Raw genomic sequence first — 16,734 nt, forward strand, 5'->3', positions numbered from 1 at the left:
TTCTGTTTTATTCTTCCAGCTCTCTCTTTCATGCCAAAAACGCCATTAATAATTGTCCTTATAGTAACTGGAGAAACCGTAGCACAAAATATGAAGATTTAACCTAAAATACTTAAATAAAATGTGGTTCCTTACTGAGTTACAGGGTGTTTTATCTAAAAATTTAAAAATTATTTTTGCTCAGAATTTTAAAACTATTCGACGTATCCTTTTCATATTTGGCAAAAAGTGCGACTAATAGACACCCTACTAAATAATGATAAATAAACGTTTATAGCTACTACCAGAGGCGTACGTTAGGGGATGATGAATGGTTGACCCTTCTCAAATTCTACGCCACTGGAGGAAAGACTATTTTAGTGCCATTTTTAGATTCACCAATATATTCCACCTAAATAATATACTCTCAATTGGTAGCGATAAAGTCATTAGTTTTCGAGATATTTGAAGTTAAATATGAAACGGCACAGTTATTTTGATTAATTTATGATATGATTCATATGATTAAAATTTAAAAATTATTTGTACCCAGTACTTTAAAACTATATGGCGTATCCTTATCATACTTGGTAGAAAGTGTAGGTACTGCACACCCTACTAAATAAAGATAAATAAACGTTTCTAGCTACTACCAGAGGCGTATGACAGGGGATAGTGGCTGGTTGAACCTTCTCAAATTCTACGCCACTGACGAAATTGCTATTTTATTGTAATTTTTTGATTTTGCAATACTTTTTATGTAAATAATATACTCTTCATTCCTAATGATAAAATGATTAGTTTTCGAGATACATATTTGAAATTAAAAATGAAGCGACACCATACATTAATCAAAATAACTGTGTCGTTTCATTTTTAACTTGAAAGATCTAGAAAACTAATGAATTTATCGTTACGAATGAAGAGTATATTATTTTCATAGAAAGTATTGGAGAATCCAAAAATTGAACTAAAATAGCAATTTCGCCAGTGACGTAGAATTTGGAAAGGGTCAACCATTCACTTTCCCCCGTCATACGCCTCTGGTAATAACCAGAAACGTTTGTTTAACATAATTTAGTAGCTTGTACAGTACCTATACTTCCTGGCCAAGTATGAAAAGGATACGTCGAATAGTTTTAAAATTCTGAGCAAAAATAGTTTTTAAATTTTTAGGTAAAACACCCTGTGACTCAGTAAGGAACCACATTTTATTTAAGTGTTTTATGTTAAATCTTCGTATTTTGTGCTAAGGTTTCTCCAGTTACTATATGGACAATTATTAATGAAACACCCTGTATATGAAGCTTTAGTTATTAGCTGTGAGCCTGATCCTTGTTTAATATCAATTTCTTTGGCTAAATTGAATTGTAACTAGGTTTGATTCGTACCAGTGTTGTGTTTTGTTTGATTTCCAAATGATTGGTTGAAACTTTATCTTGTTCGTTTTTGTTTATTACCATTTACCAATCTAGGGTAGGTGTGGTATGGTTTGTCGTGAAGTGATATTTAGTCTAGAGATAAATGCTCTTGTTGTTAAATGATAAAAACCCTTGTATAATGTACTTAGTTCTTGTATAGTGTTTGAGTTTCCTTTAAAAAATTATTAAGGTCTCTCATGTTTTTGTTTTGTGGTTTCGCAATTTGTGTTAAGTGAAATCGATTTTGAGTGTCGGCTACAATGCACTGTGGGTTCGATGCGTTGGAAATGGATATCTAAACTTTGGTTTTTCTTTGATAAATCCGAATCCTTTCGCTAGGTCTTAAGTGTTATTGTAGTATGGAATTTTGAGGTACCTATATCGGTTGAGTTTTAAGTCATTGCCGTTGTTGTCGGACTTACGAAACTCATGTTTTGCAATGTATCGCTTGAGTTATAAGTCATAGCCATTGTTGTCGGACTTATGAAGCTCATGTTCTGGAGTGTATCGTTTAAGTTATAAGTCATTGCCATTGTTGTCGGACTTATGAAACTCATGTTTTGAAGTGTATCGTTTGAGTTCTAAGTCACTGCCGATGTTGTCGGACTTATGAAACTCATCCTTTGAGGTGTATCGTTTAAGTTTTAAGTCATTTGCCGTTGTTGCCGGACTTACGAAACTCATAATGTGATGTAAATTCCATTATTTATATTGCAAGGTAACTTGCAGTATATACAGTCGGAAAAATTAAAGAATACCCATGAACGAACATAAAAAACACGCTGTATTTTCCTGTCGCCGTGTCACACGAAAAATTGGCCAGCGCAAGTACATTTTGCGCTGGGCAATTTTCTTTGTCAAACGGCAAACAGGTTTATGTTTTCAAAAAACTTTTGATAGTGTGTAAAAAATATTTTATTATCAGCTAAGTACTTTCGACACATAACGTGTCATCATCAGAGCTTCGTCCTCTTATAAAACCTTCATAGAAGAGCAATTGCTAAACGACACAATAAAAAACATGTATACTGGGCAAAAGCCACAGATATAGGGTATAATAACCTCTCAAAGTGAATAAAATCACATCTACTGAGGGGTTATTATACCCTATATCTGTGGCTTTTGCCCAGTATACATGTTTTTTATTGTGTCGTTTAGCAATTGCTCTTCTATGAAGGTTTTATAAGAGGACGAAGCTCTGATGATGACACGTTATGTGTCGAAAGTACTTAGCTGATAATAAAATATTTTTTACACACTATCAAAAGTTTTTTGAAAACATACACCTGTTTGCCGTTTTGACCTATATAGAAATGTGTACAAGTCTTGCAGTCTTTTCCAATTTTCTTTGTGACACGGTGACAGGAAAATACAGCGTGTTTTATATGTTGGTTCATGGGTATTCTTTTATTTTTCCGACTGTATTTTTTTGCAATATGTAATTGCTTTTTAGGATGTTGTCCTAAAGCGTGTAAAAATATATTTTGAGTTGTGTTATCGTGGAATCGTTTTTTGAATTCCGTTCAACTCTGTGCGTGGAGGATATGAGTATCGTACTACATTAATAGATTAAAGGTAATTAAGTTATTTTTAGTTTTAGTGCATTTTTATGTTTGTTTTTTTTTTCTTCTTCCATTGGATCTCAGATATTGTTTGAAATGCAAATTATGCTACTCCAGAATAGACAAGTATAGTTATAGGTATGTTGGTACTCTATTGGTTCATGCGCTGAGTGATATATTGAATAAATGAGTGAAAATTTGAGGACTTGACTGTATGAATATTTGAGAATTGAATGAATGTGGAAGCGACAGGCAAATTAAGTGATTGTTAAAATAAATGTTAGATTGTTTGAGTGCTGAATTCAATCGGGGTACATGATATTTACTGTGTTTATGGCTATGATTTAGTTATTTAGCTTTGGGTTAAATTATCGTTTATGTGGTGATTATCTATAGAGTTGATTTTAAGTTTGCTGTACGTTATGCATATTAAAATGGACCTGTGCTTTACTCCTACGTCGGTTTTTTTACTACTTTGATTCTATTGATAACTAAGAGTCAAGTTAGGATGTAAAATCAGTACATCCATAGTTCTCGTTTCTGATAGGCAGATCGAGTTTGTCAGGGTTCATATAAATCTTGTTAGTTGATTTATGTACATTTGTTTTTTTGGTATTGATTTTTCTCGTGGTCTTCAAAAAACAAATCATCATCACAAATTGGGTCTTATTTTTTTATGATGTTCTATTAGTCCGAAAGGTATAATTAAATTCATCTAATCCAAATGTCATTGCTTTGGAAGGTTTCTATTTTATTGTGTTTTATTTTTTTTGATATATTGCTTTCTTTCATATATTTCACTTTCTTTCCAGTATGTAAGGAAATTCTAGACATGAATGTCAAACTTAGTTTGGTTTTGTAGAAAAAAAGCAAAAATTTCTTTTGGGATTCTTCTTCTTTTTTTGTGGGCTTTTGGGGGAGTTGTTACAGTTACAAAGCCTCTACCAAAAATATATCCGTTCCCAAGTCTATACATCTTTTAGTTTTTGTAAAGTTCGTTATTTTGAAATACCAGTAGTATCTAATTTGTATTCATTTTGCTGTCGTGGCAAGCAGTCGTTTGTGAGAAGATCCATTGTACAAGGTAATAATTCTTTGATTTCTTTTTCATACCGGTAAAAAAAATTGACACTTTAGTTTTCTCACAAACACACACATGCTCGTATCAACCCCAGCCCCGGGGGACATGTGTGTTCCAAAGGAAAATTGGGACCCACATGTCCAAAGATCAAACCGGTCACACCCCGTAATGGAGTGGTACCTATCTGACCCCCAACCTATACCACCACCCCTCCCTATCGAAGGACATACCGAATGGGGAGGCGTTGAACTTAACGTTACTTTGAATGCCCTGGGTAATGGGACATCCTCTGTATTACTTCATGTGGTTAAGCCACCTGACTTTTAGGGGTAGCTAGAATAGTTTTTCTCCCCATTAATGACTTAGTTAATTTGTTACTTTACTTTGGAATTGTGTCCTAAAAAAATGTGTTCCGGATATCAAGGTACCGATCTAAATTGGTGTCTCGCTGTCCAGACCGTGTGTCCTCGGTCACTTCGCCGCCGAATTGGCAAAATAAATTTTGTTCTCCTCGACGGCTGAGCGCCCGAAAGGTGTGGCCATCAAGCCCACGTCTATCGGTACGTGACCTCGATGCTCAACTTCCGCGACTATGGTCCATTTGACCTACCTGAAGGGTACTTAGTGCCAGAAGGGCGACGTTTGTTCTTCGACTATCCTGTGGCTCTCTCAATTCTTCATTCTTAAGGGTTTCCTCTATATCCAGCTAACTGCTGTCTAGGCCGTCTATGTACCGTTATTTGGTTTTCGTCATAGTAAGTTAATTCTCTTAATAATCTGCTGGCGTGGTTCCTGATATTGTCGAATATTTCGTGTGCTCTTTCGTCTATTATTCTCAGAGCTTTCTTTTGTTGCATATGTCCAAATACGTATCTTAATGGGACATATCTAGGTACATTCAGAGCTTTCCTGATCATGTGGTTTTGGATGGTTTGTATTTTTTTCTTGTTGGTTTTACACGTGTGCTCCCATGTGGCTGAGGCGTGTGTCAGTGTTGGCAAAATTATACAATTTGCCATCCTAATCTTTGTCTTAAATATCAATTTACTCTTTCGACTTATTAGCGATGAAAGTTGACTCCTAAGGGCTTTAGCTTTGTCGATTGTTTGTTTTACGTATTCTGTAAAGGTTAGCCTTTATACAATATTACGCCTAGGTATTTGGCTTGATTTGACCATTCGATTTGGGTATCAAATACTGATAGTACCTCATTTGGTCTGCCTTTTCTTTTTTGGTACTTGACGGTCTGTGTTTTGTCAGGATTGACAGCTATTTATCACTGCACATACCATTCTTGTAGTTCATCAAGAGCTTTTTGTAGGTGCCTTGTTGCAAAATCTGGGTGGGTGCAGCTAAAAGCTATCGTTGTATCATCTGCGTATAGACTTAGCAACGATCTGGGTTCATTTGGGATGTCTGCCGTATATATGATATATAGATATGACGATAACACAGCCCTCTGTGGTACACCAGCCTCCATGGTCCCAACTTCGGACAGGGTTGGCCCTATCCGAACTCTTAACCTCTTGTTGGCTAGGTATGACGAGAGAAGACAAGTCATCGCCTCATTATAACCATATTGGTTCATTTTATACTTTAGTTTTCTAAATACTAAACAATATTCTATTGTTTCAGGGTTTGGTTTTCGTCTGGATTTTGGGTTTTGGATTTCGGATTTTGGAGTTTTTTGGTTTTTGTTGGCGTTTCTGCATATTTTCCGTACCAGGAAACTTTCCGTTTCTTCAAAGTAAATAGGTTTACTTTTGGTTGGAGGCTGTCTGGAATGGTCTATGGTTAGACGTTTCCGAAAATCGAATGGTTTCCTTCTATCGTACGTGAATTTATGGGTCACGTACCGTTGAATTTTGTCTCTACCACGGTGTGTTGATCGCTGATGTGAATATTAGCCAAATAAAGTCTTCAGGGAGACTTTATCCAGAATTTTCTATAGGTACTGGTCAAAATGCGGTAAAATATATATCTAAAATATTCCTGTATGTTATTTTTGGGTTTATTTAAATTTAAATGAACAGTACAAACATAAAAACTGATAGGTTATTCTATTTTTAAACCATCAAATCTCACTAGGACTTTTATATTCAATTATTTACCAACTATATGTATCATATTGTAACATTGTATATTTTCTTTTGTAAATTATACTATATTTGTAAAAATTGTAATAAATAATTTAGTAGAATTCGTTTTTGCTTATTACATATCTCTTTCCAGTTTCACTTCAAAGGGTAGTTTGTTTAGGATGAAACAACATAAATTTTATATTAGAAAAGTTTAGTTAATCTATATATTTTTTAATTTGCTGAAGAGTAAGACTGGCGCCCTCCATTTTAGATTTATTTTATTTATTTTAGTTTTATTTTTAGAAACAACATAAATTTTATATTAGGAAAGTTTAGTTAATCTATATATTTGTTAATTTGCTGAAGAGTAAGACTGGCGCCCTCCATTTTAGTTTGTTCAGGATCTCTTTCTGGTTTTATTTATCTAATTTCTGTTTTATTCTTCCAGCTCTTCTAATTTCACGCCCAAATTATTTCAGAAAAAAATCTGTTTTAATTTTAATCCTTTTTCTGGCTCTCGAATCCCACCTTCTTTTTAGTCTCTTGTTTCTCGAGCTACTTAGCCAGTGCTCTATTCTATTCTTCTTCCTTCCTTCTTCTTTATTCTATACTTTCTTCACTTTCTTTCAAATTGCATACTAACTTCGACTATCTTTCCTTTCCAAAGCAGAGTTTAGTGTAGCAATAGACTAATGAAATTCAATGTCTCCACCCTTTTTTTAGTCCTGTCGTCACGGGGGGTACAACGGCCTTCTTAATTCAGATGGACTTACCCAAGTTTTTTTTATATATTTTGACCCGCAGAATACGAATTTTTTGGGTAACAGTTGATCCGGATGTCGATAAGATTGTTATAGACAAAGAACTTGAGGAATTACATAACAGTGATTTCTCGCAAAACAAAACATCTTTTTGTATTTTTTGGGTCATTCTAGACAAACAATGTTCTGACAAGTTTTTTCTTAGGATGCATAGTTTTCGAGATAACCGCGGTTGAACTTTCAAAAAATCGAAAAATTGCAATTTTTGAACCCGAATAACTTTTGATTAAAAAATAAAGTAGCAATTCTGCTTACCGCATTTGAAAGTTTAAGTCAAATTATATCGGTTTTGATTATTTGCATTGCTAAAAATTTATTATTTTATTGTTAAGCAAAGCTATAAACACCTAGTGCGTGAGCGATATTTTCAATGATTTCTCATTTAAAATCGAACGAGTAGGTGGAGTAGCTACAAGTGCAAGCGAGTCAATTTCTACGTATCATGCGTTAAAACGCATGTATTAGGCACGGGAAACACTATGTGTTTATAGATTTGTTTAACAATAAAAAAATTTATTTTTAGCAATGCAAATAAACAAAGCCGATATAATTTGACTTAAACTTTCAAATGCGGTAAGCAGAATTTCTACTTTATTTTTTAATCAAAAGTTATTCGGGTTCAAAAATTGCAATTTTTCGATTTTTTGAAAGTTCAACCGCGGTTATCTCGAAAACTATGCATTCTACGAAAAAACTTGTAGGAATATTTTTTGCTTAGAATGACCCAAAAAATAAAAAAAGATGTTTTATTTTGCGAGAAATCGCTGTTATGCAATTCCTCAAGTTCTTTGTCTATAGTAATCTTATCGACATCCGGATCAACTGTTACCCAAAAAATTCTTATTCTACGGGTCAAAATATATAAAAAAAACTTGGGTAAGTCCATCTGAATTAAGGAGGCCGTTGTACCCCCCCTGGCGACAGGACTATTTCTATAAAGCTAAAACCGGGTCAGTTTTATGGAAGTTTTAACATTTTGCCTAAAAAGCTAAAATTGTCAGTCTCTTAGGTATAATGTATAACTAATATTTTTTTCAAATTTGAATTGTATTATTCTAACAAAGATAAGATATATTTATAGATTATTAATTATGGAGTAACCTTTATGTGAAATGATCTTTTGATATTTTTTAATAAATACGTAAACTAGAACTCATGAGTTTTAATATTTTCTGATATAATTTTTATCTATAAAAAATCATAATTTTATCGGCCGAAACAGACTCATGCCTTGGCTCTAAAATTGTAATATAGTTTTGATATAATAAATAATAGTCTCCCGATTTCTACCGCTGCTGCGGTTTGGGATTATAGCGGGTAGTCTGCTATATCTAGGGCTTACGTTATACAAGGAAGGTAACAGAGCCAGTGGTACGCTTCAACCGCCTATTTATTACCCCTGGTTTTACCTAAAGCACAGTAAAATCACTCTTCTGTCGGCGCTTTGATCTCAGGAAGTAAAACCGGCAGTACGCAATTGGTAATTCACACTTGTAATTGGTAATTAACAATGCGAGAGTGGAGCAAAAGCGACTGCCAACATTGCGCGGTCGCCATGCGCGACTACAGATTTTACTTCCAATTTTTCGGAGAGTGGTTCTACTGTCCCTCTTTATACTGTGCCCAAGGTACCTACTCATTTTATTTAGGCTTAGTCGACCTGGGGCCTATAGACATTTTGTTAAATTGTCTAGCTGTTCTCGCCGGCGGCGGCGTTGGGTTTCGAACCCCGGCCTACCACCATGCGAGTCAGACATCATACCACCTAAGGTACGCCGGCCCTAGTATAGTTTTAATAATGTAGGAAAAGTAAATAGCTATTGGGATTTTTCCATTGATTTTAAATAGCTAATTTAAATTATTGGTTTATATAACACAATTTTCGTCATACTGTATGTTTTTGATGGTGCTGAAAACGAAACTGAGATTTATTTTGAATTCTATGTGGTGGAACATTGTAAAAATCGTAATTTTACCCTAAAAAAAAATGAATTAACATTTTTTGCGTTTACCTCGCTACAACTCTGTTCCATTTTAATATTTTTTCTGAAATGTTTGCAGTATATAGTTCTAACATTCCTGAAGACAACTGTTTCAAGCTTTCAGTCTTATTCTGATAAAGGTTATGAATTTTTTTAAAGTAAAAGGTGCAGATTTGAGCATTGCAAAGTTTAATCGCAAAAGTTGAGTGACGAAATTTGAAGTTTAGCTTTTTAATCATGTTTATGTTAAAACGTAGAGTATAAAGAAGTTTTCTAGAAAGTTTTAGATCAAAATATTTTATAAAAAAAAATAGTGCAATTCTTAATATCGACACTAGAAATCTCCAAAATAACGCTTAATTTTCGTGATACTGACCATGGGTGGTGAATGACTAATTTTGGTTTTACATTATGTTTTTGACATTCAACTTCATACATTTAATTTATATAAAAAAAAAGCTTTGAAAAACTCCTGATACAAGAATAAAAAAACCGCTAACCGCCGTAAAAATAGGTGCCGCATACAATATTCCAGCTACAAAAGATCTGATATGAATATTACGTGGCGCGAAAATGTATTTTCATTTTGATACAAAATAAAATTTTAGTTTTACTTTAAAAGATTTTTCCACAATATTTGCTAAATTTGAAGTAAACGCGCCACAAAAGGGTTTCAAAATTCAAACTGTATCAAAGTTACTCTTTTGTGGCGCGTTTTATTTCAAATTTAACAAATATTATGGAAAAATCTTTTAAAATAAAACTAAAATTTTATTTTGCATCAAAATGAAAATACGTTTTCGCGCCAGGTAATATTCATATCAGATCTTTTGTAGCTGGAATATTGTATGCGTCACTCATTTTTACGGCGTTTAGCGGTTTTTTATTCCTGTTAATATTATACACAGCTTATACAATATGTGACAGAAGCTCGAAACAAATCACAATCTATGAAAATCCCTATTGTCAATCAATGAAAAGCCATATGAAAAGCTAACAAATCAATTGGATGTTCTGTCCGACAAATACTTGTGGTAGGGGAGCAAAGTATGCTAAATGTGCAGTCACTCGAGAGCTTTAGGGACCTATTGGGTTGTGAAGAGTAGGTCCTAAAATCGAAAAAAGTTAAGTAAAGTTTTCCATTTTAGTGGGCGCTTGCCATTTTTTTATTTAAATTTCCATTTCCAACAATCGTTTTTTCCGATTATAATGCCATCTATCCATAATTCGAAAGAATGTTTCGAATAAAAGTTACTTATTTTTACGTAAGGAATCCAAATCTGCAATAAAAAAATGAGGGCTCCTATTTAAGATTTTAAGGTAACCCCCCACCCCACCTTCGTGGGGGGTCGTGTTTGGTGCCATTCGATAGATTTTTCAAAAATATTGAATAAGTGTATTTTACAGTTTTTCGATCTGATGTTCATTTCGTGAAATATCGCGGGATTCGTATTAAAAATATTTAATTTACCCCCCACCCCTCTCCTTGGGAAGTCGTGTTTGGTATCATTCGATAGATTTTTAAAAAATATTGGGCACATATTTTTTAGTTTTTCGATCTGTCATTTATTTCGCGAAATATTCGCTTTTTTCTCGTGAAACTTTGGGACTCACCCATTTCCTTACGCCCGGTTTAAATAGTCAGATTTTTTAAATATACACTCTTTTGCATGCACTTAACTTACCTTATCTTAATCTGACAATTTCGAGTTTTTTTAAGGATAGATTTTTTTTTCGGGCCCCCCTTAACGAACTCCCCTGTGTTAAGAGCCAATATATGGTAGAGGTACATCTGCAGGTTACCAGGTTTCTCCCCATATGCTAATCTGACGCGCTCGAGTAACTGCAAAAATCCCCGCTTGGGCTCCCCTACCATTGGGACGTTTTCGTAATCTGACGTTCCAAATTTTTAAACAGTTCCACAATTAAAACTTCCCCTGTTCCAGTGTTCCCGTACTTCAAAGTTTGTCAGACTAGATACCGTTAATCTATTAACAAATTTTCAGCTTGCTATTAATCAACTTTTTTTTGGTCGCGGGATACAGGCCTATTATTTATTATGAACTTTATGTACTTACAAATACTGATTGGCAGAAGACCCCATTAGTAAAATGGATATTAGTCCAAACAGGTAACTGTGATTGTTCCACAATGATTTGTCCAGTAAAAATAGGTACCAATAAGGAACTCCAAACAATATAGTGCTTATTTGAAATTTATATCCAAGCATTATTCCAGCAGCTCCTTAAAAATAAAAAAATATTAATAATTAGATTTAAAATGTAATATTTACATAATACACTAATAAACTTATATTATCTACATAATCAAGTTATATAAGTTTCCATATTTAGGTATGCAATTATCCAAATTGAAAGGTTATTCAATAATTGAATTCAGTAATATAAACATTAACATAAATATTTATACAAGGTGTGCAACAAAAGTTTTTTGAATTATATTAATTCAGAGAAAAAGAAGAAAGTTTGTAATTAATTTAATTCAAGATACATTTTATTACTGTGATGAAACAGGAAAAAAATGTTTATTTGGCAAATAAATATTGTTTTTCGTTTAAATTCAATGTTAAAACTGCCACCCACCTACACCGAGAGAACAATTTCTTTTCTCCTAAAACACTGATTTATTTGAGCTATCTTTCTTAAAAGTTACCATATCATATTAACTTAAACATACCGCTTCACATATAAAGAAACTAGTTTTTTAAACACAACTCAATAATTTCTTACAGATAATTTCTTCAATACTAAGAAATGTATTAATCGTTACATTTTCATTTTCTTATCCTAAAGTTTTTGTTTATTAAATTGAAAACTACACATATTTTGCAGTATAAGAAATATATGTTAAGTTAATCCATATTTATATTTGTGAACAAGAAATTTTCTTGCAATCAAATAAATATTTTTGACCGCAAGAAATAATTCTTCAGAAATACCCTCTGTAGTAACTGTGGTTATTAAGAGGATCGGTACGTTTTTTAGGCTGCAATGCTATTCAAATGGGGATTCATTTTTTTCGAATCCTGAGAAAACTAATAAGTATTTTTAAAAAATTTAAATGCAAAATGAAAGATTACGTTATTAGCGAGGACCGAAAGTCTCTAAGAACTTCTATATTGTTTATTTTAATAAGTTACAGGGGTGAAAAACTAAGAGAAAATTTAGTGTTATTTTTAATTTCAAATATCTCATTCAAAATAAACTTTTTATTTAGTCTAAGGGACTTTCGGCCCTCGGTAATAATTTAGTCTTTCATTCTGCGTTTAGATTTTTCAAAAATATTTATTGGTTTTTTCAGGATTCGAAAAAAATGAACACAATGTCCGTGGTAATATTTTCCAAATCTATCTTTGTCATACAACCATAGAGGTATATATTAACATAGAGGGAGCCTACCTTCCGCGCTTCCTGACGACAAGATCTCATGGACTGATTTGCTACATCTCTTTCTAACACATTGTATCGAAAATCTATGATGACATTCAGTGTGAATATAGGCACGGAAGAGGAGGACAACTGTAGCAGCATTACTATGCGTAAGAGTGAAACAGCACTAATCCAAATAAAAAAGATGGTGTCGTCACTTCGCTCTAAATGACACTCTCTCTATGCTAATATATAACTCTATGCATACAACGCACTGAGTCGAATAGAATATTGTCAGTCAGACACTGACAATCAGTGACAGTTTTAAATAATTATTTGACATGAATCGGGAATATTTTTAGTTGTTGATTAAATAATATTGATATTTATATAGTGTATTTGATAAATAATTGATTTAAGAGGTGAACTTTATAAGAAGTTATTTAGTGTGTATTATTTATGGAAGATAGAAGCAGAGAATACATTAAGATATATTCTGTGATCCAAGTATTTTGTTTTTAAAAATGTACAAAATTTTAAGCGTTCCATAGAACACTTTTGCTCTTTTCTCGATTGAGTATTAGTTTTTGTTGTAGGTACATATTATTACAATCACTGAATACATAGCTAGTGAAAAAATTATCACATTTATTAACTGAATTAATAATTTGCAATTATACAAAAAATAACAGTTATCCAAGAACATTCAAAAGCCATCTCTTTAAGCTAGTTATGACATTGTCAAGTAGAATGACATTCTAGTAATATGTACATATCCATACCAGTGTGAATTTTACTACAAGTAATTTGCCATGTAAAGACAGAAAAGGTAGGGATAGCCGTAAAATATTTGCGAATTATGTACCCATAGCCTTAAATAAAAACTTTATAATTAATGCCGAAATGCTATACTTGCAAAGAGATTTTCTTTGTGTTTGGCAAGATAAGATGGCGTGCATGGCATTAGTTCATTTTCATAGATGGATTTTGGATTTGTTATTTGTTGGTTTTCTTTAAAATCTAAGGGATAGTTTGAAGGTACGTACATAGGTATATAAAATTAAATTGATTACCTAATTTAAGATGTAATAATAATATTGTTACATATCCGAATATGTAGTTCTAAAAGAAACATAATAGTATCTTTATATGCATTTTAGATATCTATAATGATGGACAACTCTGAAAGAAAGGATCTTATTATAACTAGGAAATAAGCCACAATTTAACTTAAAAAATGGCTTCCATTGACGTTTCGACTTCCACCTCGGAGAGAATAATAGGATAACTATAATATAAAGCTTCAGAACAATATTGAAAGGAGCTATAAACCAACTAGGGGCTTCCATAAATGGTAGAACTGTATACAGGTAAGTTCCTTTATAAAAATGTGTATAGTTATGTATAAACTATAATATGTTTCTTGAATGTATCGTCTTCTATATACAATCCTACAATTTAAGGTTATATCAAACATGGCGTGTGCTATATTTGTCATAAAGAAATATTAGTTAGTCTAAAAGAAACATCTTAACGGTTAAGAACTTGTATTGCCGAAAACCGTGAATTAGTTAATATGTATTAAATGACTTAAGATGTAACCTAATAATACTTTCCCGTAATAAAATTTCTTAATGATTAGGTTTGCTGTATCTTTTGGATTATATAAATAAATAAAATTACACTATATGCCTGCTTCAATGTTTTACATTGGTTGTATTTTTCTTCTTGTTTTACCTAAACAATGTCTATTGTGTGACTTAATATTATACAGATAAATAATTAATATTTCTTATACAAAAAGAAAAAAAAATAACAAAGATGGTAGGATAAATAAAGCCATGTTTGAACTAAATATGATTGATTATTATTTGCTGAAATGCCAAGAAATGTTTTTGGATTGTAGACTGTTTTACTGATACCTACTGTTCTTATACCAAAAAATTAATAGTTTTCATGTGGGCCCGTGTATTTGTTCTTTTTTTGTATTTCCTTTTATCAAAATAAGTATGTACTTATATCCTTCTAAAAAATTTTTTATTAAAATAAGTTTACTCTTTCTACATAACGGTTTTGTTTAGGTAATTCTTCTTCTTCAAGAGCCATCTTCGTTCCGAAGGTTGGCGATCATCAGGGCTATACGTATTTTCGAAACTGCTGACCGAAACAATTCGTTTTTGCTACAGCTATACCATTCCCGTAGATTCTGTAGCCAGGAGTTTCGTCTTCTTCGTATGGACCTTTTTCCTGCTAACTTTCCCTGCATAGGTTTAGGTAATTGCTGATATACAAAGTGCTATTAACAAAAAGAAGGAAAAATTAAGGAAGTTAGATTTGCCTCTCCATCCTTTTATTATTGTATAGAAGCCAGTGGTTTAAGAGTGGAGAAATTATTTGTATGTATTAATATCTAACGTTGTATATCCAGTTTTTATTATCTAATAAAGAATAATTTTACCTTAACAGAATGATTTATTTCGCCGTATGTAATATCACTTTATTTTTAAGAAATGTAACTTAATTCTAAATTTAAAATTATTTCTGCGAAATATATTTCTTAACATTAAATACATTAATTAATAATGGTAAGATAACAATATTCCTTACTAAGAAATATTATTTCTCAGAAAGAAGAGTTTTGTAATGCCAAGAAAATATATTCTTATGACAAGTATAATTTCTTTCTGACAAATGGGTTTGCAGTTTGCAAGAAAGTGATAGTTCAATCATGTTTAAGATCTATTTCTTTGGGTTAATTAAAATTTATTTGAAATATTTTAGCAAATTATATCTTACATACAAAGATATATTTCTTAGGCAATATGCCAAGTCGATCTTTCTTAAATATTAATAAAGTTTCTTTATGTCAAGAATTTTCTTCTCTCGGTGTACCTCTTATCAGTTTAAACATTTAATTTAAGCGGAAGGCAATGTTTATTTGTTGCAAAATATCTGTTTAAACATGTCAAATAATCTAAAGACTTCTTAAAGTCTCCGATTCTTACATTCGTAGACATTTATTTTTTTTCTAAAACGTTACATTTTTATAAAAATCAAAATAAATCAAAACACTCTGTATTTAGGTACCTACAGGGAAATCTTATCATCAGATAGAGGATGTTTGATAAGAAAAAATATAACGTTGATATACCACTCTTTTTTTGGAGCACACTGTATAATTTGCATTATTTTTAGTCTGTAGTGTAAATTTCTTTGTATATTTCTGTGAAGAACACATTTTTAAATATGAAGTCGTACAGGGTAAAGTGAATGGTTGAATTGCTATTTTAGCATACCTTTTAGATTCTACAATATTTTTTATGTAAATAATATAATACTCTTCATTCGTACCGATAAAATCATTAGTTTTCGTGATATTTGAAGTTAAAAATGAAAGAGCGCAATACATTAATCGAAGTAGCTGTGCCGTTTCTTTTTTAACTTCAAATATCTCGAAAACTAATGACTTTAACCTTAAGAAAAAGGAGTTTTTGTTGACATAGAAATTATTGGAGAATCGAAATATTGTGCTAAAATAGCAATTCCGCCAAAGGAGTAGAATTTGGGAAGGATCAACCCTTCACTCTCCCCTGTCGTACGCCTCTGGTAGTAGCCAGAAATGTTTGTTTATCATAATTTATTAGAGTGTACCGTGCCCAAATTTTAGGCGTCGCGCTGGTGCATACACTTTTTGGATGAAACTTACTAACATAATTAATTGGGGGCTGGGATATTCAGTTCCAACATACAATCGAAACAACCGATTATCAACTGTCAGCCACCTTGCGTGTGATACTTTCCCAGGTTTTTTAAGACTCAAATCATTAGGACATTTTCCCGCAGCAACTGCTTGACTGATTTGGTACAAGTATTTCTGATCGGTACTAAGGTCTGTTGTGTCTAATAATATTGATAGGTTGTTTTCTGTTGCGACAAAATCGACAACAGCCTTCTCTTCACAGCGTTCCAGAAGTTTCCCTATTGGCCCTGAAAAACCAAGTGGTCCACTGGTGCGTCCATCTAACTGTTGAATTAAATCACGTAGATCCCGTAGAGGTAGCTCATTGCAATGAAATAAGCATACTAGCCATTGAACTGAAGTGCCGCAGTATTTGTGACGTAGATGGTTGGACTGTAACTGTTGACAAATGAGCAATGAATTCTTCTTCATGATCATCTGCATCAGAAGAATTTGAGTCAGACAAGCTGCTAGTTATGGAAGGATTAGAGGAATAAATGGTGCATGCTTTAAGAACAATTTCGTCAATATTATATTTTTGAGAACTTGCCTTTGCCTTCATAGTTCTTTACATTTTCTTCCTTATTCCTGCAGATGCTGCAATATCCACCGATCCAATTGCCATTTTTCGACAGGATCGTTGATCTTAAAGACAAATTAGCTTAGTTTGTGATACTTT

The 16,734-nt window shown here is 32.6% G+C and overlaps 1 protein-coding gene across 2 annotated transcripts in view; it reads right to left on the minus strand.

Moving 5' to 3' along the window:
• Nucleotides 1–16,734, minus strand: part of LOC126878982 (vitamin K-dependent gamma-carboxylase) — a 260,299-nt gene that overhangs the window by 193,238 nt on the left and 50,327 nt on the right. For both annotated transcript variants that reach the window (XM_050641846.1, XM_050641845.1), the window contains exon 4: nt 11,006–11,171. In XM_050641846.1, the coding sequence (XP_050497803.1) occupies nt 11,006–11,171 (166 nt within the window). The remainder of the gene's footprint in view (nt 1–11,005; nt 11,172–16,734) is intronic.

Source organism: Diabrotica virgifera, chromosome 1 (assembly GCF_917563875.1).
Source record: "Diabrotica virgifera virgifera chromosome 1, PGI_DIABVI_V3a".
Classification (NCBI taxonomy): Eukaryota; Metazoa; Arthropoda; class Insecta; order Coleoptera; family Chrysomelidae; genus Diabrotica; species Diabrotica virgifera.